At 35.2% G+C, this 25,031-nt stretch overlaps 2 protein-coding genes across 2 annotated transcripts; one reads left to right on the plus strand and one right to left on the minus strand.

The window, feature by feature from the left end:
• The first annotated feature begins 7,929 nt into the window (after window positions 1-7,929).
• On the plus strand, window positions 7,930-9,294 carry LOC107788749 (uncharacterized). Its single transcript, XM_016610451.2, has one exon. The coding sequence runs from the start codon at window positions 8,153-8,155 to the stop codon at window positions 9,131-9,133; it is 981 nt and encodes a 326-aa protein (XP_016465937.2). The 5' UTR covers window positions 7,930-8,152; the 3' UTR covers window positions 9,134-9,294.
• Window positions 9,295-13,512: 4,218 nt separating this feature from the next.
• Window positions 13,513-18,952, minus strand: LOC107788750 (zinc finger protein ZOP1). Its single transcript, XM_016610452.2, has 5 exons — window positions 18,717-18,952; window positions 17,306-17,506; window positions 16,527-16,650; window positions 15,487-15,582; window positions 13,513-15,404 (listed from the first exon to the last, which is right to left on the minus strand). The coding sequence occupies exons 1-5, from the start codon at window positions 18,723-18,725 to the stop codon at window positions 15,046-15,048; spliced, it is 789 nt and encodes a 262-aa protein (XP_016465938.1). The 5' UTR covers window positions 18,726-18,952; the 3' UTR covers window positions 13,513-15,045.
• Window positions 18,953-25,031: the final 6,079 nt, after the last annotated feature.

Raw genomic sequence — 25,031 nt, forward strand, 5'->3', positions numbered from 1 at the left:
TCGAGGTACATGTTGCAAGGTCTATTCCCTAAACCGATATAGATTCACCTGTAGTTTATCCAAGTACCTCTGCATTCGGTCTTCTCAGACTTCAAAAGTCCCATTAACTTGGTTTACCACGAGGAGGGAATCACGCTTAGCCTCTATGACCTCCGCCCCCAAGCTTCTAGCTAGTTCGAGACCTGCAATTATGGCCTCATATTCGGCCTCATTGTTAGTCAATTTTGTAGTTCTGATAGACTATCTAACTACATTACCTGTGGGTGATTTTAGTACGATGCCTAATCCGGACCCCTTCGCATTCGAAGCATAGTCCATCAAGAGGGTCCAGACTCTCGAAGATGTACCCGATTTTATCAGTAGTTCTTTTTCAACCTCGGGTACGAGGGCCGGCGTAAGGTCAGCCACGAAGTCCGCCAAGATTTGAGACTTGATGGCAGTTCGGGGTCGATACTCCATATCGTACCCAATAATTTCTATGGCATATTTGGCCAATCGACTCGAAAGCTCGGGTTTGTGCAAAATATTTCGAAGGGGATAAGTTGTTACCACACATATTGGATGGCATTAGAAATATGGTTTTAGTTTCCTATAGGCGCTTATTAAAGCAGGCGCTAATTTTTCTAAGTGTGGATATCTAGTTTCGGCCTCACCTAAGGTCCGACTAACAAAATAGACAGGGAATTGCGTACCTTGTTTTTCTCGGACCAGGACTCCACTTACCGCTATCTTCGAGACTTCCAAGTATAGGTAAAGCTATTTGTCCACTTTCGGGGTGTGAAGCAGCGGCGGGCTCGATAAATACCGCTTTAGTTCCTCCAAGACCTGCTGGTATTCTTGAGTCCATGCAAAATTGCTCTTCTTCTTAAGAAGCAAGAAGAATCGGTGGCTCCTATCTGAGGATCTCGAAATGAATCATCCTAGGGCGGCTATCCACCCCGTCAGCCTCTACACGACCTTTATATTATCCACTACCATGATATCCTCGATAGCTTTGATTTTATCGGGATTGATCTCGATTCCCTGATTGGACACCATGAAACTAAGAAACTTGCCCGAGCCTACCCCGAATGCACACTTTTCGGGATTGAGCTTCATATTGTACTTCCTCAGTATATCAAAAGTCTCCTGCAAATGCTTTAAATGGTCCTCTGCTCGCAGGGACTTAACTAACATGTCATCAATATAAACTTCCATTGATTTTCCTATTTGTTCTTCGAACATTCGATTTACTAGGCGTTGATAAGTTGCACCAGCATTTTTTAGACCGAATGGCATTACATTATAATAGTAGGTACCGTACTTAGTGATAAACGAGGTCATTTCCTGATCCTCCGGGTTCATATGTATCTGGTTGTACCCGAAGTAGGCATCGAGAAAACTGAGAGTCTCGTGGCCGGCCGTGGCATCGATCATACGATCGATATTAGGCAAAGGAAAAGAATCCTTGGGGCATGCTTTATTCAAGTCTTTATAATCTACACATATTATAAGTTTGTTTCCCTTCTTAGGGACTACCACTACGTTTGCTAACCATTCGGGGTATTTTACTTCCCGAATGGATCCTATTTTGAGAAGTTTGGTAACCTCGTCCTTGATGAAGGCATGTTTGACCTCGAACTGGGCCTTCTTTTTTGCTTCACCGGACGAAATTTAGGGTCCAAGCTCAGTTTGTGAGTGGTAATTTCTGGTGGGATCCCTATCATATCGAGGTGGGACCAAGCAAAGCAATTCGTGTTAGCTTTAAGGAAATGAATAAGTTTTTTCCTGAGCTCGGGGGTTAGCCCCAGGCCCAGGTATACCTTTCGTTCGGGTTGATGCTTGGACAATGTGACTTGTTCTATCTATTCGACCGTTGACTTGGTGGCGTCAGAGTCATCAGGAATTATAAAGGATCGAGGGATCCAGTAGTCGTCATCCTCGTCAATCCCTTGCTCCTGCAATTGGGTCGAGGTCGGGGTTTGTGGTTGCTATTTGGCCTCCTGCTTTCCCTTCGAACCCGATCCCTTCGTTGATGAGAGTGTCGATACCGGCATCACTTCATCGACTGTAAATATCTCCTTGGCGGCGGGTTGCTCCCCGTACACTATTTTGACTCCCTCCAATGTCGGGAACTTCATAACAAGGTCCCTTCCTGTACGTAGTCTCAAGTCCGTTTTTCCCTCGTGATCGACACCTTGGTGCATTTGAATACGGGCCCCTAAGGAATATCAACCCCTCCAACAATCATGTGCTACGACTCTTCTTGCTCATTCTGTCTGTTTGAATCTCTGTTCTTAAAGTGTTTTTACCCCGATCGCTTAAGAATTCTCGAAGATGCCATTTGTTGAACAAACGTGCTACCTCCTCCCTCAGTTGTCTGCAATCTTCTGTTCTATGACCATGGGTGCCATGATATTTGCAAATTTGATTAGGATTTCTCTGGGCCATATCAGTCTGCAGAGGTCGGGGCCACCTGGTGTCTTTGATGCGCCCAATGGCCGATACAATAGCTGATGCATCAATGTTGAATTTTTATTCCAATAGTCGTGGTGCTTCTTTGAGTTCGACATTTCTATCGAAACCGCTCTTACTCATGAGCCCTCGAGAGCTTTGTCCTTGATCATTTCTTCTATCAATTCGAAGGGGGTTGCGTCCAGGCCTATTGTTTCTCCGATCTCCACCGTATGGCTGATATCGATCTATGTTTGACCGTGGTTCCTGGTCAATATCCTTTTTAACTCTGTCGATGGTCCTGTTTGGATAAACGGACCCGGAAGGAGCCCCCAACTGGTCATCCTCGACCCTAATCTTTGACTGGTACCGATTATGCACATCGTCCCAGGTTACAGTTGGATATTCGATCAAATTCTGCTTTAACTGTTGTGAGTCTACCGAACTTCATACGTTTAGGCCTTGAGTGAAAGCATGAACGGCCTAATCGTCGGCGACCGGGAGCAGATCCATACGCTCCATTTGGAACCGAGATACGAACTCTCTGAGAATCTCGTTGTCTTTCTGTTTTACTTTAAAGAGGTCCGACTTTCTAGTCTCGACCTTTATCGCTCCAGTGTGTGCTTTGACGAAGGAATCTACGAGCATGGCAAAAGAATCAATGAAGTTAGTTAGGTGGCAAATTATGGTACCATATCATCGCCCCCTTTGATAAAGTTTCTCCGAATTTCTTCAGCAGTACGGACTCAATATCATCGTCCTCTAGATCGTTCCCCTTTATTGCGCATGTGTAAGAAGTGACATGCTCGTTGGGGTCTGTAGTTCCATTATACTTGGGAATTTCTGGCATGCTGAATTTCTTCGGAATGGTCTTAGGAGCCGCGCTCGGGGGGAAGGGCTTTTGTACGAACTTCTTTGAATCCAATCCCTTCAAAATTAGTGGTGCCCCTGGAATTTGATCAACTCAGGAATTTATATGTTTCCACTTTTTTGTCATTCACTTCAATCTTCTTCTCCCTCGATTCAATTCACTTTGTCAGCTCCTTGAACATTTTCAAGATAGCGGGGTCGATCCCTGACTCATTCACATTTGACCTCCCTAGCACTAGTTCGGCCATGTGAACAACTTCCTGTGATGGCTCGGGTTCAACCCTATTCGGTGCGTGGTTCTGATTTTGAAGTTGTGCTATTGAAACTTGTTGAGCCTCCAGCATTTCAAATATTATTCGAAGGCTGATTCCGCCTTCTTCGTCGCCCTGTGCGTTCTGACCGGCTAATCGAACGTCTCTACTAATGTTATTTTCGGGATCGACGCCCAGATTTGCATTCAGGGCAACATGGGAACTGACGTCGATGGGGTCTGCAATTGGTACTCCCTCGAGATCAACTGGAGGCACTTCGTTTCCTGGGGCGGCTACGTTGTCGTTTTTGCCATGAAGACCAAGACCATTGTCGATGTGTGTGGGTACTGCTTGAGAGTTTGGCATGCTGATCCTGGAATCAAAAATGCTAACAAGAACAAGTGTAAAGTAGTATGTGTTATGAAAATTAGCACCATGCAATCACTATTATCCTTAGCCCCACGGTGGGCGCCAAACTGTTTACTCTTAAAACTAGATAACAATTAAATTTATAAGTGGTTTTAATGATATGTGATTTCACTTGGCACAAACTGAGAAATATGAGAATTTAAGTTAGAAATTAACTGTAAAATGAAGCAAACCAATGTAACGCACAACTTTGACCCTCGATCTAGGTTGCCCTCGAACCAACTGAGTATATTATTGAAAAGTAAGAACTGAACAACTGAATAAGAAAGCTTAAGAGAGAAAGCGCAATATATTGCTTTGTTATGCGTGTATGTCCGTACAAAATGATTAGAACCCCCTTTATATAGTAGAGGAGTTCTACATATGGTACAATTCTAAATATAGAAGGATATCTTCTGATTGGTTAATCAACAGGTCTTGACTTGATATATGCCGAGATCTCCTCCACAATCCTCGCCCGGTCACGGATTTCTCGGCTCTCTGTTATTTGACTTAGCAGGCTTCCTTCGATTTCGCTAGATCCCTATCCTTCTCGGTCTCGACCTTAGCTGGTCTCGATCTCGATCGATCCCTGAATCACGAGCTAGGCAATATTTATTCATGCATCCAATATAACTTGGGATTGAACCTCGATCTGTCATCCCGATCTCGATTAACCATATAAAATCGGGCAATCACAATTTTGACCGTATATAATAATACGTTACAAAAGTCATAATACTTTGCTTCTTTTTAGTTTATGCGTCAAAATCTTACTTCTAATTTCAACTCTACTCGAAGTCTCAAACAATGTCAAACAACTTGGGATCGGGAAATTTTTTACAGCAGTATTTTCCTTTAACTACTACTCCTAAGTAATAATTATATGTATGATAAAGTAACCCTTTAAATAAAATATCTAATAGGATTATGTCACTGAAATTTGGACAGTCTGGAGTAATAAATTTGTAGGTTTCTAAAATGCATAGTACGTTCTTAACTACAAGTTTTAGAGACAATAACAACTACTATTATGTCTCAATCTCAACAAGTTAGAACCTGCAATATAAATTTTTAATTCATTTACCTCTATATATCAATCCTACTGTACAATATAGAAACATAAAAGAAAGAAAAAGATCAAGATAGATAGGTTTTTTTCATGATTATGCATTCCAGCTAGTCTTGACTATAGTGATTAAGACTAAGTATAGAGGGCCAAAAAAAGTCATTCGAGTAAAAGGAAACCGAAAAGATTGGTCTATGCAAGTATGCAACTATCTGGCCCTTGAGAAACAAAAATAATACTATAGTGTTACAATATAGTATAATTGAATTATTGAATGATAGAAGGAATAATTGACTAGCATGTAGAAAATGTGCTAAATGTATGGGCATATGATATTGACATGCAAAGCACGAACATAAATAATTCCTTAGAACCTAATCTCCCTGTTATATGTGTGTGTACATTCCATATTTCAATGGTTAGAATAAGTAAACCACTGCTTATGATTAATATGTAATCCTCGAATATACTTAGTTTAACCACCGAATTATACATAGTATTAATTAACTTTTGATCAGCTGCCAATTTCTGAAAATATTTGGGTGAAAGAGAAGAAGAAAAAATATCTATCATTTAAATTTGGAGGAAGACTTCTATTTGTCAAACAAATTGAAGAGTGACAAAAATAAAATCATAAAATCAAGCCGAGAATTGTGACCTTAAGAATTTTTTTGATGAAGTAAACGTGTTGAAGCTATTAATTAACAAAGTAAAGAGGAAAAGAGTGGCCTCAGCTGGACTAATGTCATCACTTGCCAGTTATTATAAATAAAACTACGTATAGATAGAAGTTAAATATTAATTAAAATAATCACGATTTTATGATGTATGTTAACTTTTGCGATAAAGGTCATCAAAGGAGTGCCTTTACTTAATACGATCATTATGTAGGAATAAAAAATTTCTAAGGCGCAAGTCAAGTTGTAAAGGATGAGGGTTGGATCATCAAAACCCCAATTCAGCTTTGTTTTGTACGTAATTTCCTAACTTAAGAGTTATATTTATTCTTCTATTTGTTGGAAATTCGTGACTTCAATGTTCATAGCATATAGGAGGATTATTTTACTCCTTTCACAATTATCCAATCTTTTGACGGCTTAATATAATATCATAATTAGGAGTATCAAATAAACGGGTTGGACTAAATTTAAACAAAAACAAACTGAGTTAAATTGATTAAAAAAAATTGAGTCATAAACTTTGTTAGAGTGAAGATGGATTTGGTCAATTTGAACAAAATAATGGATCATAACCCAAACTCGTCAAACTTTTAATTGATGGAGTAAGTAAATGTTATTGATAAGACTCAGTGTAGTTTAGCTAAAATGCAAATGTGTAAGACAATAATATATTATAATTGATGGAGACATGCATATGCAATGTAGACCAATTTGTGTACCTAATTTCGCAACAAAACTAAGCACTCCAAAACTAGACATTGTTTATTTATTTATTTATTTATTTATCTGTGGCTTAAGAAAATATTATCAACTAATGCTACCAGAAGTATTCCATCCATTCTTAAGTCAATTTGCATGCTCTGTATTATTCAAATAACGTAGTTTTTGGAGAGTATAATACGTTATGGCGCACACAACGTGGCTCACACACTCATGCAACTACTTGGAGATATGAATTATGAAATATAATACTTTCTTTCGTTCACTTTTACTTGACACGTTTTAACTTTTTACGCCCCTTAAGAAATAAGAAATGAAGTGCATAATTTACCATGATACCCATATTAATTTATGCATATTTTATTGGATTTGAGAAAATGATTTGAAATTAGTAATAAATACTGTGGGTATAACAGAGAAAAAAATTGTCTTCTCTTGATATGCGTAAAGTGACAAGTAAAAATAAAAATCTATTTTTAATATACATGCTAAATAACAGTGAACGGAGGGAGTACCAAACAATTTTTTTTAAAGAAGTCTTATTTAATTATAGAAATAAAAGTCTAAAGTTTTCATAGTTAAATAGATTGAGTGTCAAAATTTTATGTAAAAATTTATAATGACTCCTTACAAATAATGTCCTAATCAATCTGCCAATAAAAAGCTGCAAATTTGGTGCTTTAATTGGCAAATCTGACTATTGGTTTTGGGGGATGGGGTTAAAATCTGCATGATATTATGAGCATACTTAATAAACGTGGTGATATTTCCTGTAACTGTCATGATCGGAAATCATTGAAGAATTGGGGAAAAAATAAATAAATAAATTTTGAATAGATAGACATTTTATGATTTGCAAGAAAAGAATATTAGAAATTTCATATCTAACCAAACAAGGGAAAGAAAATTAGTGTACTTTTTGTCAGGGTTAATAGGAGAAGAAAAGTTCGGCCAAAAAGTAATACTATCAATAATAATGCTGAAGAACAGAGAAAACCAACTAGACTTACAGTGACAAAAAAGATAATTAAATTTAAATCATTGTTCACATTTCTTTTTCTTGTTTTGTTTTTTAATCATCGTTCCTTTGTTTATTTTTCTTCCCCCTTTGGAAAAAGAAAGAAAGACTGTGTATGTCAGCCTAGATATCAACTTTAAGATTAATAATTAGGAGCATTAGCTGTATAAGGCTGACTTTAACTTAGCCGTAATTTTTTCCATCATAATTTGCTATCCTTTAATTTAAAATTCAAACAAAAGGAAAAACACCATAACCTAAATGGAAATCAAACGGTAAAATCACAAAATATTCGGATTCTTACCTCTAATTTCACCTTTCCTTTGCAACTAAATAGGCAATCAAACCCCCTTAAGAAGTCCAATCATTAACACACTACATTTATCACATCCTAATGAGGGCAAAATTGTCATTGCATTAACAGTTGTTGAAGAGTCTTGATCAAAATACATAGAATAAGAGGACAGAAAATGAAAAAAAATCCATAAAAACAAACAGAAGAAAAGGCGACTATATGCCTCTGTTATTGGCCCATAGCCATTGTCAATTAGCTTCGAGTCAATTCCTCTCTTTTACCTCCCTCCTTCCTTTTTTTCCCAAGTATATCTATATATCATTCTTCTCCTCTCCTGTTTTCTGAAACTCAACAGTCTTTCACTATTTCCTCTCCTTTTTTCCATTAGAAAAATATAGTGTTGCAAAAATGGAGATAGAGGTAATGATGCCATCTCCGGCGGTGGATTTCAACGTCGACAGTGGTTGCACTACTCCATACATGAGTGCACCTTCAAGCCCTCCACGTGTCGCCACCTTATTCTACAGTGCACCCGCTAGTCCCACCCGCATTTCCTCACTTTACGAGGAAATTATCACTGACCCAATTGAAGATGACGATTTTGCTTTTGATTTCAGTGGACAATTAGAGAGGATTTCTTTTTCAGCAGCTGATGAACTCTTTGATGGTGGAAAAATCAAACCTTTAAAACCACCATCTCGGTTTCAGTACGATGGAAAACACGTTGATTCTCCAAAATCTCCAAAGAAAATGTTCAAAGAAGCATTTTCGCCTCGACACAAAAAGAAAGATTTTGAAAAACAGAGTCAAACCGAGGACCCGCAAATGGTCTCAGAAAGAGGAAGAAATCAGAATTTGGAAAACTCTTCAAGTTCAAGGGAAAAAGGAACAAGATCATTATCACCATTTAGAGTTTCTGATTTATTATATGATCAAGAAAACAATCAACAAAACCCAAAAAAGTCAGCCTCTGTTTCATCATCGTCATCTTCTTCTTCCTCCTCTTCAACTTCTTCAGTTTCTTCAATGATCTCACTCTGGTCCAAAAAATGGAAACTCAAAGACTTGTTTCTATTCAGAAGTGCTTCTGAAGGTCGAGCGAGTAGTACAGAGCAATTAAATAAGTACGAATTATTGAAGAAGAGTCATCAAGAAGATGTGAAAAATTCCAGCTTTAGGTCAACGGACAGTGTTAGATCGAGAAAAAAAGGACCGGTTTCGGCTCATGAATTGCATTATACAATGAACAGGGCAGTTTCAGAAGAAATGAAGAAGAAAACATATTTGCCATACAAACAGGGTTTATTGGGTTGCTTAGGTTTCAATGCATCAATGCGAGATTCTGTTTCGAAAAGTGTCGCTAATTCTATGTCTATGAGTCGCCGTTAATACTTCAGATTGTGTAATTTTTTTTGCTTAATTTGTTACTCATTTGATCATTTTCCTCTGGAAAATTAATTTGTTATATATTTCTCCCTGGGAGAAGTTTTAAAAAGTGAAGAGAGAAAGCAGAGAGGGTGCTTACATTTTCAATTTTTTGTGTATTTACATCATTCATGTTGTGCATAAAGTATACAATGAAAAAAATATATCCTTGCATGACCTTTTTTGTGTAACAACAATAACATACCCGTGTATTCTCAATGGGACCAATGGAGTCTGCGAATGATAATACGTACGTATACCTTATCTCTTATCTTGTACAGGTAGAAATACTGTACGCACATATATATAATCACAGCAATAAAGTAAAATATAGTAGTGAAAAAGTCATGTAAAAGAAACAATCACAACAGCTAGATAGTAACAAATAGGAGCAGAAGCAAGATAGGTAATAATAAAAATTCAAGTTTAACAACTATAACCTTTTAGGTTGGACGGTTTATTGATAATTCTTGAGTTTTGATTACTCCTCGTAAATTTGTGATTGAACTTGAGTACAATGGTCGTATGTAAGAAGTAAGAACCTACAGTAACTGTATTTTTTTTTTATAACTATAAGTAAATGTTTTGATGAAATGTTTTATATACGCTGGCTATTATTATTTCTTTCTTATGTTTGGGCGTTTTCGGCCAATTGTCTCTAACTTTAATTGTTGTAGGAAACAAATCTAAGTTATGACATAATTATGTGAATTTATTCGTTATTTCATCCTGCATTAACCAAAAAAAGATGAGACCTTTTTAAAGCATGATTTTTTAAAGAATGTTTCAATCTATCTTTCCAATTTCCCAACCAAACATTTTCCGTTGGAATTCGATAAGGTAAAAGTTGGTTGCAAATGTTGGGAAGAGACTCCGACGCATTTCTTATTAGTGTCTCATTCAATTTAGATGACATATTTCGTTTATCGAAAGTGTAAAATTTAATTAATATTTTAAAATATATTTTGTTATCATATGAATATAAAAAAAATTGCAACTTTATAGTACTTTTTGCATAGTTTTTAAATATTTAAATTTTAATTTTAAAATATTGAGTTGAGCTAATCTAATTTAGCTTCAAAGTTTAGTCAAATTAACTCTCGATAAATAAAATGTGTCATCTAAATTAAAATAGAGAGAATAATATAATTTGAGATCGCATAAAGTATATGGCAATATTATTATTTATATATTAGAAAGTCATGACCAAGTAGATCATCATGAGAATTAGTTTTCGGCCGGTCGACAACCATATTTGTGTGGATTCATGTACTAACTACTAAAGTCTCCGAAAGTATGCTTAAAATTAATATGAAGAAGTACATATTGGACCTGGTCTGCACGTTTCTAAACATTTATTACTAGAAATAAAATATAGGTCATTCAAGAATCTAAAAACTTTTATAATATTCCATGTGGTCCTATAGATTAGTCGTTTTAGTGAAGTGAAATTGTGCCAAAATAATCAGCGTTTTTAATAAACAACAAGCATTTTTTGTCAAACTCATCTTTACTGTTCCAATTTGTATAATTTTAATTAAATGAAACTTTCAAGATTGAGATAATTAACAAATAATCTTATGATTAAGTGGCCGTTTGGACATAAGAATTGTAAAATTCCGAAAAAAGTAAAAAGAATTTTAAATAAAAATGGTATTTAAAAATTAGAGTTATATTTGGACATGAATATAATTTTGGGTTGTTTTTGAATTTTTGCGAGTGATCTGAGTGAAAATTTTAAAAAAAAATTCTGGAGTTTTTCAAATTTTCGAAAAATTTCAAAAATTCATATTCAGTGAAAATTGAAAAATTTATTACCAAACACTGATTTCGAAAAAAAATGAAATTTTTTTGAAAAAAAAGTAAAAAATAAATTATGGCCAAACGGGCTCTAAATCTATTAAATATTTTTTTTCTTAAAAAATGCGTAAAATTATAAAAGACAAATAATATGAAGCCGATGTAATTAATATACTATCAGATTCGCAACCCAAATATGGCTGGACCAGTACACAAACTGTGAGTAATGAAGTCGAAGCCTAGAGGTACAATTTCATTATGGTCCAGCTACTGCTATTACTTGGCACTTTCAAACTAAGCTAGGAGAACCACCCCCCCCCCCCCCCCAAACAACCAATCCCCAATCCAAAAATATTATAATACTACTATATTTATTTCGTAGGTAAAGAAGTGCCAAGTTGGTTGTTTATAGATTGCAAATATTCCTTTCATGGAACAAGTTAATTAGCCACCAAATGAGACCTTTTTTTGGTATTATTATAAGATTAATTTTCATGCCATTACAGCTAGATGGTATATTTTTTTTAATTATCCATCCAAATAGCTAGCTAGACAATACTTTAATCCAACTTTTGATATCATTTTCATTTTTTAATACTTAGTTTTTAATTATCCATCCAAATAGCTTGCTAGACAATACGTCAATATTTTTCAGAAATAAAAAGAAGGCAATGACTAAGATATTGAAGAGAACTTTGTGCTTTTTTTCCCAGGGGGGAAGTAGCATCATTATATTTGTACAAACTTTAATTTAGCTTTTCTCTTTGCTTTTCTTTATTTTTTGTTGTTTTCGTTTATTTTGGCTTAAGATCGAGCATATATTCTTATGATTAGATTAGGGAGTAAATGGCGGATTAGAATGAGCTTAAATTATGCATCAATGGAGGTGGATGCAATGATTTGAATCGTTTAATTTGGTGTTTATAAATTCCGAGTGTCCCCATTGCCTAATGTACTTTGTTCATTCAAAAAGACTCTTTTCCCTTCATTTTAACATGATAATAATCATGACCTTACAGTGCTAGTGTCGGTGGTTGTTAGTATAGTTTATGCTCTTCACATATGTACAGTATTTTGGAGGAAAATGAGGTTAAAATGTTGACTTTTTAGTTGTCCCTTGATTTTGAATGTATCAACATCAACAATTATTCTAGTCTATGTTCATGTTTTATGGCTAAAGATATTTATGATTATAGAAATTACACATCATAATCTATCTAGGTATAATTAAGATTCTAATTCCGTTAAAAGACCTCCAGTCTACTAAAAGAAATATAAATATACATCTCCCCTTCGCATTTGAATTCTTTGAGGTGATAAATATGTAAACTTCTGGCATTTATGTTCCCCTTTAAGAAAAGAAGTGTAAGAATAATTCGAACGTTTATCCCTTTTGCTTCATCTTCGTTCAAAATTAATTGAACTTGAAAAATACGTTTAGTCGTTATTGTTGCCTTTGAGAAAATCACTTTGCAGGAAGGATTAATGGAACAAAGCAAAAGGAAAAAGAAGTACAACGTAGGCTCATTTCTTTTATCTCTCGGGCTCGTTTGGTACGAGGGATAAAAGATAATTAATCCCGGGATTAAATTTGAAATAAGATTATTCCATGTTTGGTTGAGATAAAATTGTAGTATAATTAATCCCGTGGTTAGTATCCTAGAATTGTAGTATTTTTTTAATCCCTATGAGAGGATGAGATAACTAATCATGGAATAACTTGTTTTCCAACCAAACGAGCCCTTGAGTTATCTTCCTGTTTCAAGTGTTAAATCTTCGGTTAGCATTGAATATTTACATGAAAATTAAGTAATTTAACCATAGAAGTGACAAATTAAACGAATAATATATGTCACTTATAGCCATTAAAGCTTATATGTAAAACATGCATATAGATTATTTTTCGTAGTACAAGTCAACTCGAGTACTACAACCAATCAATGAAGCAAGAGAGTAGTGTGAACCCATAGACTAAATTGCTATTAGAATCAGATATCCAGAAAGAAAGAAACACACAGAATTCGCACTGTTGAGGCATTTTTCAAGTCCAAATGCATCACCAGTCAACCACGTGACCACACTCACAGACTCACTGGAACACCAATTACTACTACGCACTAATTTCACAATCACTGTTGATTTATTTGACATGTCAAAGTCAAATAAACTGACCCACCTAAGTCAATACTCAAATGTCATTAAATAGAGTTATCATACTCAAATGTGTAAGGTGTGGAGAACACATATAGGGAACAATCTCAAATATTCATGCATTAAATATAAGATGAAAAATACTCAAACGACACTTCTGATTAGTTTCTATGATCAGTAACAAAGCCTGTTTGTTTCCCTATTTTTTGTTTATAGTGTAGTATGTTTACAAGACATAAGGCCTTTAAGCTCACAAGTCACAACAAACATATGTGGTAAGCGTTTGTAATACATTATTTTGGATTTTGTTGTAAAAATTATTTACTAATATGAAGATTTGACTAGTTTAATTCAAAATTTTAAAACATTTCTAGTGTTAAAAGTAGACAATCTTTCTTTCTTTTTTCTTTTAATAAAATTTTGCATTTTTTTTTTACAAACTTTAATATTGTCTTATTAAAAATAAATAAAATTCACTATTAAAATTTTTGTGGCCTAAAGCAAAAACTTTACTGGAAGCAAATTTGTTCCGGTGCAAATTTGTCAAGTGACGTTCAATGATGCATTTAATTCATGATCATTCAATAGTTTATGGCTATTTTAACAATTAAAAAAGCTAAATACCTTAAATAAGAAAAACAAAACTAGCAAACTTATGGTGACACCGTCGATAAACGTCTGCCCACCTTTGCTTTTCAATTTATAAAACTTTTTCGAAAAATAGGACTCAGATGTTAGAATTATACTTTTTATGCATTTATAAGTTAAAATATTTTCTATAATTCTGATTTAACTTCTTTCAAAGTGTGAAATATTCTATTATTAAATGAATGGTTGAATACCATTTAACAATTATTACATTGAAATTACTTACATTTCGTAGGCAAATATTTTCGAGTATTAAGAAGCCCGAATGTTTCGAGACCATTACAATGCACTATGATGAATGTTTGTTTTATTTCGATCATAGAATACTTGCTTTTCATTTTGTGTTTGATATATTGTATGGCCATTTTAAAAATACTATAGCATTTGAAAAACATTATTTAGCACGTCTTAACATCTTTTGTATTTAGGTAAATTATTATTGAACTATCAATGCATTAGCATTTATTTACATAATGAATAGAATACAACCAGGAAACATTACTAGGTACTTCTAATTTGTTATAAAAATATAGGTACTACTTGCAAGTACAACAACTCAAAATCACAAATAAGATATTTAAAAAAATCACCATGAACTCACAATAAAATTGCAAATTTTAATTTTTTTTAATCTTTTATTCAACTTCTAGTCCAGACGTCATAACTTTTTTCAGAAAAAGAACACTTTTCTTCTTCCGGTGTTACTTGAAACATGGTTAGTTTTCTTTTTATCCATCTACGTTATTATACCCTTTTTAATTGTTCTAAAATTCGTAAATAATGGAAAGATCAAAGCCATCAAATGCTCCTTGAACACATGGCATATATCAAATGTGCCATTCAGCATTATTGGGCAATTTTCTACTGGAGCAAATCCGGTCCCAAAATATTAGTACCATTTTCCATTTGTTTCTTTATCCAAGCCAAAGCCACAGCCCACAGGAGAAAGATGAGCACATTTTCTGTAATCACAAATAAATTTTTCGTATGCAAATTCTTCTGGTTACTTCTTCGATGCTAGGGAAGAGATTGGAGAACAATTGCTGGCAAAGTTTAAACTCATGGAATCCATTTTTGACCTGCTGGTTATTCAATTCATCTTTTATAATGGGTTATATGGATATGATCCATATTTGATCCGCTTTAAATGAGTCAATTATACAACCTGTTTTTAAATGGGCGGGTTGGACGGACACTTGAAAATTTATCAATTTTGCCAGCACTAAATTGAAAACTGACCTCCTTTGAACAAGAATGTGCTTGATAAAGCATAAGAATCAATGCTTATAAAGGCCAAGCAGTGATTTCTCTCTTTCGTCAACTCTCTTCCTTGCAGCCTCCCTGGCCTTGCGTGCCGCTGCTTCCTCCTCAGTGACAACTTTTGGCTTCTCATTTTCCCTTTTTCTTTTGTTAACCGTCAGTGAAGAAGGTTTACCTTTAACAGATCTCATGGGATTTGGAGGGGTTGAAACAACAAGCCCTGGTGGGGGACCACTTTGAGGAGCTTCTGTGCTTTTATTTTCTGAAGATCCAGCATCCATCGTTGATACAGGTGCTTTCCATAGAGGTTTCTTTGGGGTGGACGTTGAAGAAACTTGAGTTGCAGCAAGTGCCTCTTCCTGTGTTACCCACCTACCTGTCACGTTTCATTCAATTAAACATGCTGCCAGAAAAAAAGGAATGGGGTAGCTAAATGGGGCTTTGGAAAGAAGATTTACCTAAAGCATCTGTATAATAGAAGCCGGAGTTAGGATCATAGTGACATCCATTACTTTGATTGTAATAATAGCCTGATGAGCTGTCATACTCCCACTCTGTTATTACCAAAACAGTGTTAGCTCAAGCGTAATACTCAAGATAACATTATGAAGACCAACGTTTTAACTCAAACTTGAAATAAGTGGTGTAGATAGCCTAAATTTGGAAAGAGAGGACTCTTAGGTACATAAACCTTTGTATTATTAATAGATTTAGAATCCAACCTAGTACTGTTAATTTCCTACTTCACCAACCTTGTGTCACCTAAAATACTTGAAGAGAACTTAGCCACTAAAGCAAAACGAGCAAGCTCTTTCAGACATGAAAATTTTCACCCGCTCAAAAAGGTGTATCCAAAGCAAAAGGTAAATCATCTGGAAATCAGAACACTAGTAGACCCGAAAATGGAGAAAGACGTGATGTTTTTTCATATAATCAATCTCTTAATGACCGGATAAAGCAGTTCTTTGAAAAGAAGCGGATTAGTTAACTTTTCTTATTGTTTTTGTATAACGTAATCAAGGTATTCAGTATTCTGTAGAAAGTGTGATATGCAGCACTGTATTTAACCAAGGTGGTAGCGAAGGAATTGCAAAGAACCAGCAGTAGGTACAAAAACCTTAGCAGACCAAAAACCAAGCAAGAAAAATGGAAAACTAATAGCAGAGATTATTTATTTATATATGATAAGACACTTCTTTACCATTAACTATCCGTAATCCAGAAAGTTAAGTGGGAGAATCACTGAAATGTTATCAATTACCAATTTAACTCATATGCAATTTAATTTATTCAATGTTTTTTTTCTTCTGAAGATTAGAAAATGATTAAAAACTATGAACTAATCATGACATATCTTTATTTTTATAGCTAACTTTTTTGGGGGGGGAAAGGTATCTCCACTTATAACCAATTAAACATAATGTTTCTAATTCAGAGCCAGCACAATGATAATATATAGTAAAAGGTGTAATGTCATAGCACAACAGATATTTTATACCTTCAGATACAGCAGATCCCTTGGCAGTCGCTTGACCATTATCATGAGTAACCAATGCTTGTATGTTGGTACTTCTGGCCTCTTTAACTCGAGCCATATCCTTCTGGTAGCTGCGTTGGGCTTTCTGGTAAATAAAGAACGACGTAATTAATCCATCACATTTTGTTCGGTTCATCCATTTCTCTTTCAAATTATAAAACAAGTCAAAACACAAAACTGGTTGGATTTATGTAAATACTTTTAACACAAAATAAAATAATTAATAGTTCCCGTGGAAGTTTAAGAGAACCCTATGTAATAAGAGTATGTCAATGAATCCAGAAATAAAACCGTATCTTAAAATGCATTTCCAAGTTAGAGAGGAAATGCATCTATGCCCTCCATACCCCCCCCCCCCTCACACACACACACACACAAAGGGGGGAGAGAGAGAGAGAGAGAGAGATTTTCTTTTAACATTTTTTAAAACTGATAAGTGAATACAAACTGCAATGTTAACTGGTCTGTGCAAACAAAAGAGTAAATCTGCTTTCCAGGTATAGATGATAAGCCTTCAGGTTTAGATATATACAACACACACAAAAAAATAAAACAAAGTAAAAACATTTACATATGCTGCACATAACCATTTTATCTTATTTTGGAAGGTAAATACTAACATCAATTTATTCCATTCGAAGCCCCAGATATGCCATCCTTTGGTACCAGAAAACTGAAATCCCTGGTCAAAAATGTTTAACCTCGTATGTTAACATATATTCCAATATAATAGCACTTACTGCTTCAATTTGCTCCAGTGCACGGGCTGCTTCTTTTAAATCTTTATCTTTTGCAGCTTTCTCTTGTCGCATTGTGTTGAGCCTATTGGCCACATTTTCCTTGTGACGTGTACCAAGGTCATGATTCCTAATGCTCGTAGGATTATTTGATATGAAGATTTTGCAGAAATCGCACCATTTATTTCCTTGGCTAACCCAAAACTGTACAATGAGAAAAATAAGAATTAGCTAAAATTATATTTGCAAATTAATCACAAGAAACTGAACATCAGTATAATTATCTTGGGATTCTTTAATCTGAAGTGGCAGGAAAAGGAAGTAGGAATCAAAGTTCAGTAAGTAAGCAGGTTAGGGGAACAGGAAGTATGCACGATACTTTGGAAGAAGGCCGGATATTCTGAAATAGCACAAAACACATTAATAAAAAGGCAATTCTTAACTAAATCAGAAACAAAAGCAACCCAAATAAAAGATGACTGAGGAAACAAAATACTTTGTAATGGATGGAATAAAACTGGTGTAGGTATTCAAATTCCATATGTTCGTAACAAAATATGACTATAGGAATGCCAGAAATTTCACTAATAGCTAATTTGCCAAATTTTGAAAAGACAAAAAAAAAAAGGAGTATGGCTTTTGATTTGTACAGGGAAAAAAAAAAAAACAAGCCGTGACCCCACAAATTAATCCAGATACTAAAGCTGCATTGCTCTATCACTAAATAAATGTGTCCGGCACAACTCCAAAAAACCAGTGAAATGTGAAACAAAGTAGAAACGAAAATTAAAAATTGATGAGTTTAAATCTAGGGCCAAGTAAGCCAATAGGGAATATTAAACACCATAAGCAATACAGATGATATGAGACATGTGGGCGGATACATTGACACATTACACTTAACAAATGTACCATGAAAGAAGCATGAAGGAGGAATCACTATAAGCAACCCCTGAGAAAGATAATCTATCATAATCATCTGTTGTAACATTCCAAATCGAGACCATAAATAGAAAACTTGCACAAATTCGACAGTGCTTTGTTCTGTGTTCTTTGAAGAGGGTTTTACATTATTTGACCTGTCTTGCAACTAAAGGTGCATATCAAACTCAAATAGTAACTTCAATCATGACACCTTAGCCATTTTTCTAATGTTTCTTTAACATAATTACAAAAGCATAAGTCATAACTCTAAACCAAGTACCAAACCAGAAACTCGAGAATATCTGTTTGCAAAATCGAGTCCATCTCAATAGTGAGCAAAATTGAGTCAGTTCTTCAATCAGGAGTACATAAAAGGTATCCATAATCAGTAATTCCGATCATCTAGTTACAATTTATATGAATTTGGAATGAAACAGAAAAAAGATATCTAGAAGCTGCATGTAAAATTGCAAGAGTAGTAGAGTCATACCTCAGTCATGGCTGCAAGGGATATACGAATGATTGAATGCAAAGAGAACGCGAAGGAACGGTGATTCCCAGGCTCAAATTTGTTTCCCTATTCAAAATCAACGGCCTTTTCTTCTAAACCCTACTCTTGAACAAAAGACGGTAAAATTATTGAGGATCTCGTCCCCAAAATTATTTTCTTTACAAAACTCGGATCGCGCCGGCCCGGTCCGTTTTGAGAAATTGTTTAGTGCGTGTGAGAGAGAAACGGACACAACCAGTCTCTTATTTTTGGGTTGGTTAAAAATAATCCTTGCAAAAATGCGCATGAGCAGTTTAGTCATCTAAATTTTTTCCAATACTGAACAAATTTTGTACATGTTATATTTATATCACAAATTCATAGTTATCTTAGATGGAATTAGCTGTCGAAAAGCATATATGCCGCTTAATTGAAACTTATCCTATGTACTAGAGTGTCAATGGTTCGGTTCGGACGGTTATTTTATAAAATTTATATTATATTATTTTTTTAATTATTTTATTATTTATAATCAAAATTAAACTTTTCAAATCGTCTCAATCATGTCGGTTTCTCTTCGGTATCGGTACGGTTCGGTTAATATTCGGTATTTTTTAAAATGATATGTAAAAATCACTAGTAGATGTAGAATGCAATAACATACGTACTTTTATATGACTTAGCAAGACTCTCAATATATTTTTACTGTTTAAATGATGATGAATTAAGAAAACATGAAAGATGGCCAGAATATAGATCCATCAACTATTCTACAACATCGTAAAAGAAACTAAGCAAAGACAAAGAAAATATAAATCATATGAGTAGAAAGATATTAACTAAGCTGGAATTCAAGAATAAAGTCTATACAAAATTAAATATTCAAAAGGATAAATCAAAATCATACAAAAGGAAACATATTCAATACATTATAGTTTGCTACTCATAATCGCTAGAATACTTTGCGTCTTGCTAGTGAATATGCTGGAAATAATTTAGTTTCAATGGGAGTAGCATAATAGGTTCGGGAATTAGGATTTTGAGTTTAATTACTTGTTGGCTTTTAACAGTTTTCATAATTCCAAGGCCCAAGAAAAAATTTAATACTATATTATTGTTAAACTTAATATATAAATATATTTTTCACATGCAAATTATCCGGTACGGTTCGTTATTTTTTGGTTGATTTTCATAAAATAAAAAATCTACCCTAATTATCGGTACGGTTATAAACTTATATAAAAACCTACGATTTTATTAAAAGAAACCTAAAAATCGGTTCGGTACAGTACGGTTTGATCGATTTAGTAGGTTTTTAAATATCTATTGACGCCACTAATTACATACTTCTCCCTACTTTTCCAAATTTGTACCTCATGAAAAGCCTTTAATTATAAGATTTTAAGAAAAATGCGTGTTATTGAACGTTTGAGAGATATAAATATAAATTCCTTTGTTTTTTCATATAACTGAGAATCAAAGGAAGTGAATAGAGTGTTTAATTACCTTGAATAAGATTTTTCTTTAAAGTATAAATAAGGAAAATAATTTCGATCAAGTTCGTCATGATGACTTCTTCGATTTAAACTACTTACAAGCTTTTCACAGTTCAATTGATAACGTTATCGTGTGTTTTAGTAATAAAGAACAAAGTTGCTCAACTTTAATAACGCCTCACCCACCCGTTTGATTTATGACATCATGGACTTGCTTTTAATCAAAGCGATTTCATAACCATAAAGGATTTTTCCAGCCATCAGAAAAGAAAAAAGGTGCGAAATTTCTTTCACTTTCATTTTATTCATTATCCACATAAAAGGACTAAAATCGTTCAAGTGTTTATTTAAAAGGACTATTTTAAATCAAGGCCCGAAGATAAGGGACTAGTTTTAGAATTTTCTTCCTTCCGACACCAATTCAATGATGTCTTTTGTAGATACAATAATGCAAATCCAGACACGCCAAAGAGAGAAGTAAGATGGCTAGCGCAGGCAGTGGAGAAAAGGAGATACCGAAGATAGTATGGAACGAGAGAGTAGGAAGATTCGAGACAGAGGACAAGAAAGCCTATTTGGAGTATGAGCTGAGAAACAAAGTGATCATGGACATTCTCCATACCTATGTTCCTCCTAGCAAGCGCGGATTAGGGCTCGCTTCTCATCTTTGTGTTGCCGCTTTTTCTCACGCCCAATCCCATTCCCTACACGTCATTCCCTCCTGCTCTTACGTCTCTGTGAGTCTCCTTTGGTTTTTTATTTATTTTGTTTCCTGGATTTTGCAAATTGTGCGTTTTGCGTCGTGAGTTCATTAATTTCCATACGACTGTTGATACCTACTTCAACTGGTAAAATTCAAGTAATAGAGGTTCTTTTATGTGTTTCTTGATTTACTTGTTAAACTTGAGCCTTTAGGCAAATAATGCACACCTAATTGATGGCCGGGGGTACTGTAGTACAACTTATTCATTTTTCCTAGTATTCATACCAAATTCTCTTTAAGCTGTAGAGCTTATATTTTTCTTTCTTCAATCTTCAACATGTTCTTTGATTTAGTTTCCAATATTATGTCTTGCACTTTTGTTTCCTGAAAATACAAGATGTAACTTTTTACCCGATGATTCTTTTTATCCATAATATTGCTGTTGACTGTTAGTTTTAGTTAGAAGCTATTGCGCTTTGTTAAAACTAGCTACCAAATAATTATGTTTCTCTCTCTGATTCCGCTTTCTAACCAAGACGGCCTGCAATAAATTCAAGTTGATTTCTTCCTCCGATGCACCAGCTGATATTAGTTTGAGGTACAACCAAAGGTGACTGAAACTTTACTGCAGTTGCACATTAAAAGGAGAGACGACAAAAAAAAATGAATGGTTGTTTTGATGACCTTATGTCCTTATAAATCAAAGAAATAGAAGATAGTGTTTACTCTGGGACCTTATGTCCTTAGGTGTCACGATTGATCATTTGTAGATGTCTAAACTACTGAAAATGACCACAAGTTTACAGACCCTCAAAGAATCTCAAATGGTCTTCGAATGCCTCTCCATGTCGGATTTTGGAGATAGATCCATCCTCTTGTACCCAATACTCTGGGACCTTATGTCCTTATAAATTAAAGAAATAGAAGATTGTGTTTAAATTGGAGGGAAACCTTGACTAAAAAGATAGTCCTATTTTCCTGTAAAAGGTCACAAGTGAGTGTCCTCTCATCCTCTTGCGCTGATCAATATTCAAGCCAAAACTGATATTATTTGGCATCATATCCTGCATAGTTACCGACTATTTTAGCATACAACCAACGCAAACAGTTAAGAGCTTTAGGTGGGATAAGATCTATCTCGAATCATGAAGGTCTTTCACCAACATGTTATCAAAGGAAAGAACTAACATACATGCTTGCAACTCTTTTCATAAACATCTGAATTTGGCATCGGGAACTTATTTACAAGCTCATTCCATCTGCCCCTCCTTGTGATAAGATCTGCAACAATAGCAGTCATCTGATCTCCAACCTGCTTGATTTCATTAAACTGCTTCCTTGTACTGATTCACAAACAAACACCAACGAATAGCAGTGGGTACAGTAATCTTAGAAGTGCGAACCTCACCACTTCCCTCCCCCTTTCCATGGATAAGTAAAGGATGGGTCACCAGAACATAGTCCTTACTTGAAGAATTAGTTGCATGTGTTTCCCCATTCTATAGATTGCAACAGAGACAGATTGATCACTTGTAGCTGTTAAATATCAAAGGTGAACTCTCCCAAATATCAAAGGTGAACTCTCCCACAGATCTTTGGTCTAGTTGTAAGAGTGCAACCCGTGAAGTGTGGGCTAATCGCACATCACGAGTTTGAATCCTATCCGCACATCACGAGTTTGAATCCTATCGGATATAAAGCCTGGTATTTAAGGGGAGACGGGTAGTAGAGGGGCAAGCCCGTTACTCACCGAGGTTCAAACCATGTGGCATGCGCCAGCTGACACCTCGGGGGAACTTCTCAGATATCAAAAATCAAACATGAATTCTGCTGTGATCTCTTTGTATAGAATCCTAGTTGTTACTTTTCTTGGCATAAGTTCAGTTCCAAGTTAAGAACCAGCTGCATGATATGGACTTGCTCTTATTTTTATTTTTATTATTACAGTTACATTATCCTACTCAAAAATAACTAGGATTTACTTATTCATGTATGAATTTTGATTAACTATAAAATATGGCCTCCTTCCAAGTGCAAACCAAATAGTGATCTTAGGCCTCATTTGTTTGCACTTAATGGAGGTCTGAATCTTAATCATTCAGATCTCAAACATTAAGTGCGTTTGTTTTTCAAGTCTGAATCTCAATTATTCAGATCTTAATCATTAAGCATGTTTGTTTGTTTTACTTCACAACCATTTAATGGGTCTGAAAAAGTTTTGTATGATTAAGATCTATAACAGAAACTTAATTTCATTAAGATGGTATCATCCATATTCATTATCAACTGCCGCCACCGCCTACCATTATCAACTACCATTATATCGCCACCACCACCATACTCAACTACCACCACCACCACACCACCATCATTCTCAATCATAGCCGCCATCATTATCGACTATCATCACCCACCATCATTCTCAACCACAATCAAACTCATCCACCTTAACTACCGCAACTAACCGCCCTATCACCATCAGCAACCACTGTCGGCATTGCCCATCATTATAACCTACCACCACCCACCACCACCTTCCTCAATCACAACAACCACCATTACCCGCCATTATTAACTATCACCACCCACCACCACCATCCTCAATCATAATCGCCACCACTACCAATCACCACTAGCTACTACCATGAACCACCACCATCAACCAAAACTACAACCAACCACCGCCTCTAGTCGGCATTCACCTGTTAGCCATCACCACTAACAACTATACAACAACAACAACAAACCCAGTATGTTCCCACCAGGTGGGGTCTGGGGAGGGTAGTCTGTACGCAGACCTTATCCCTACCTAAAAGGTAGAGAGGCTGTTTCCAATAGACCCTCGGATCAGGAAGGGTAATAAGAAGAAGTGGATAGCAAGAAAAGAAGAAAGGGAGAGAGAAAAGAAAAAGGAAGATATAAAGGATAAATAGTACCAAATACTAGCAACAAGAGATACAATACCTGAGACGAACAAAACTACATAACGTAATAAAAATCTAAGAATATGAAAGGACAAGCGTGTTACTAAGACTATCGGTGAGCAACTAAAAACTACCCACTAACCTTCTACCTTAATCCTCGACCTCCACACCCTCCTATCAAGGGTCATGTCCTCAGTAAGCTGAAGCAGCGCCATGTCCTGTCTAATCACCTCTCCCCAGTACTTCTTAGGCCTACCTCAACCTCTTTTCAAACTCGCCATGGCCAATCTCTCACACCTCCCAACAGGGGCATCAATGCTTCTTCTCTACCACCAACAACTATCATATTTTAAAAAATTATATATTTTATTGATAGAATATTAGATTAATTAGTATTTCATTTGAATTTTATGTTTATTAATTTTCAAATAAAAATAAATATTATGCATTCATATGTTAAAAATCAAACTGTCTTAATCATTTAGTATTGAGATCTTAATACACATCTTAATATTCATATGTGTATTCAGATTCAGATGTCTTAATCTTAATACACATCTTGATATCTAGATGTGTATTTAGATTCAGACGTCTTAACCAAAAAGAGTGATCTAAGTTGCTCTTAACAATAATTTTTCAGTTCCTCCGGGCATAGTTGTATTTTCCATGGCTACCTTCAGTATTTTATCATAGATTAGATTAGTATAAACAAAATCAAGGCGTTTCGTTCAGTGTCTCATTTAAAAGCTGCATCATTGCTGTAAGGCTGAACTAATGTATTGTTCATCATGCAGGATACATTCCTTCCACGAAACCCATCTTGGAATTCTATTTTGCACAAAGAGGACCTGAGATCTCACATTTGAAGCAGCATGTTGTTTCTCTCTGAATTATTACCTCTTGCGCTTCCGCTTAATGGAGTCTTCACTGTGTGCGAATTGGTTGATGTTAGGAGCAAAAGATCCAGCCCTTGAAGGCGTAGGCAAGCAAACTCACGCTGGGTCTGTTCTACTCTCTGATTTCTTCTCGTATATGTACAGTGTAGTAGAGTGTTTTGCTATAAATTGGATCCATTTCCTGCTTTCGATGAACCAATGGCAAAGCTCAGAGTTTATAATGACAGACCTCTCTCAAGTACAACTCTGTGTTTTCACTCTCATGATTGATTGGTTTTTGCTCCTCTAATTCTCCC

The sequence above is a fragment of the Nicotiana tabacum genome, chromosome 19 (assembly GCF_000715075.1).
Source record: "Nicotiana tabacum cultivar K326 chromosome 19, ASM71507v2, whole genome shotgun sequence".
NCBI classification, from domain to species: domain Eukaryota; kingdom Viridiplantae; phylum Streptophyta; class Magnoliopsida; order Solanales; family Solanaceae; genus Nicotiana; species Nicotiana tabacum.

What these genes read in the sequence shown, in the direction of transcription:
- LOC107788749 (XM_016610451.2), top strand. Translation starts at nt 8,153, where the DNA reads ATGGAGATAGAGGTAATGATGCCATCTCCGGCGGTGGATTTCAACGTC.
- LOC107788750 (XM_016610452.2), bottom strand. An exon ending in GGGATCTGCTGTATCTGAAG is followed by an intron (nt 15,583 to 16,526) that starts GTATAAAATATC and finishes TGGTAATAACAG; the next exon opens with AGTGGGAGTATGACAGCTCA. An exon ending in CTATTATACAGATGCTTTAG is followed by an intron (nt 15,405 to 15,486) that starts GTAAATCTTCTT and finishes GAAACGTGACAG; the next exon opens with GTAGGTGGGTAACACAGGAA.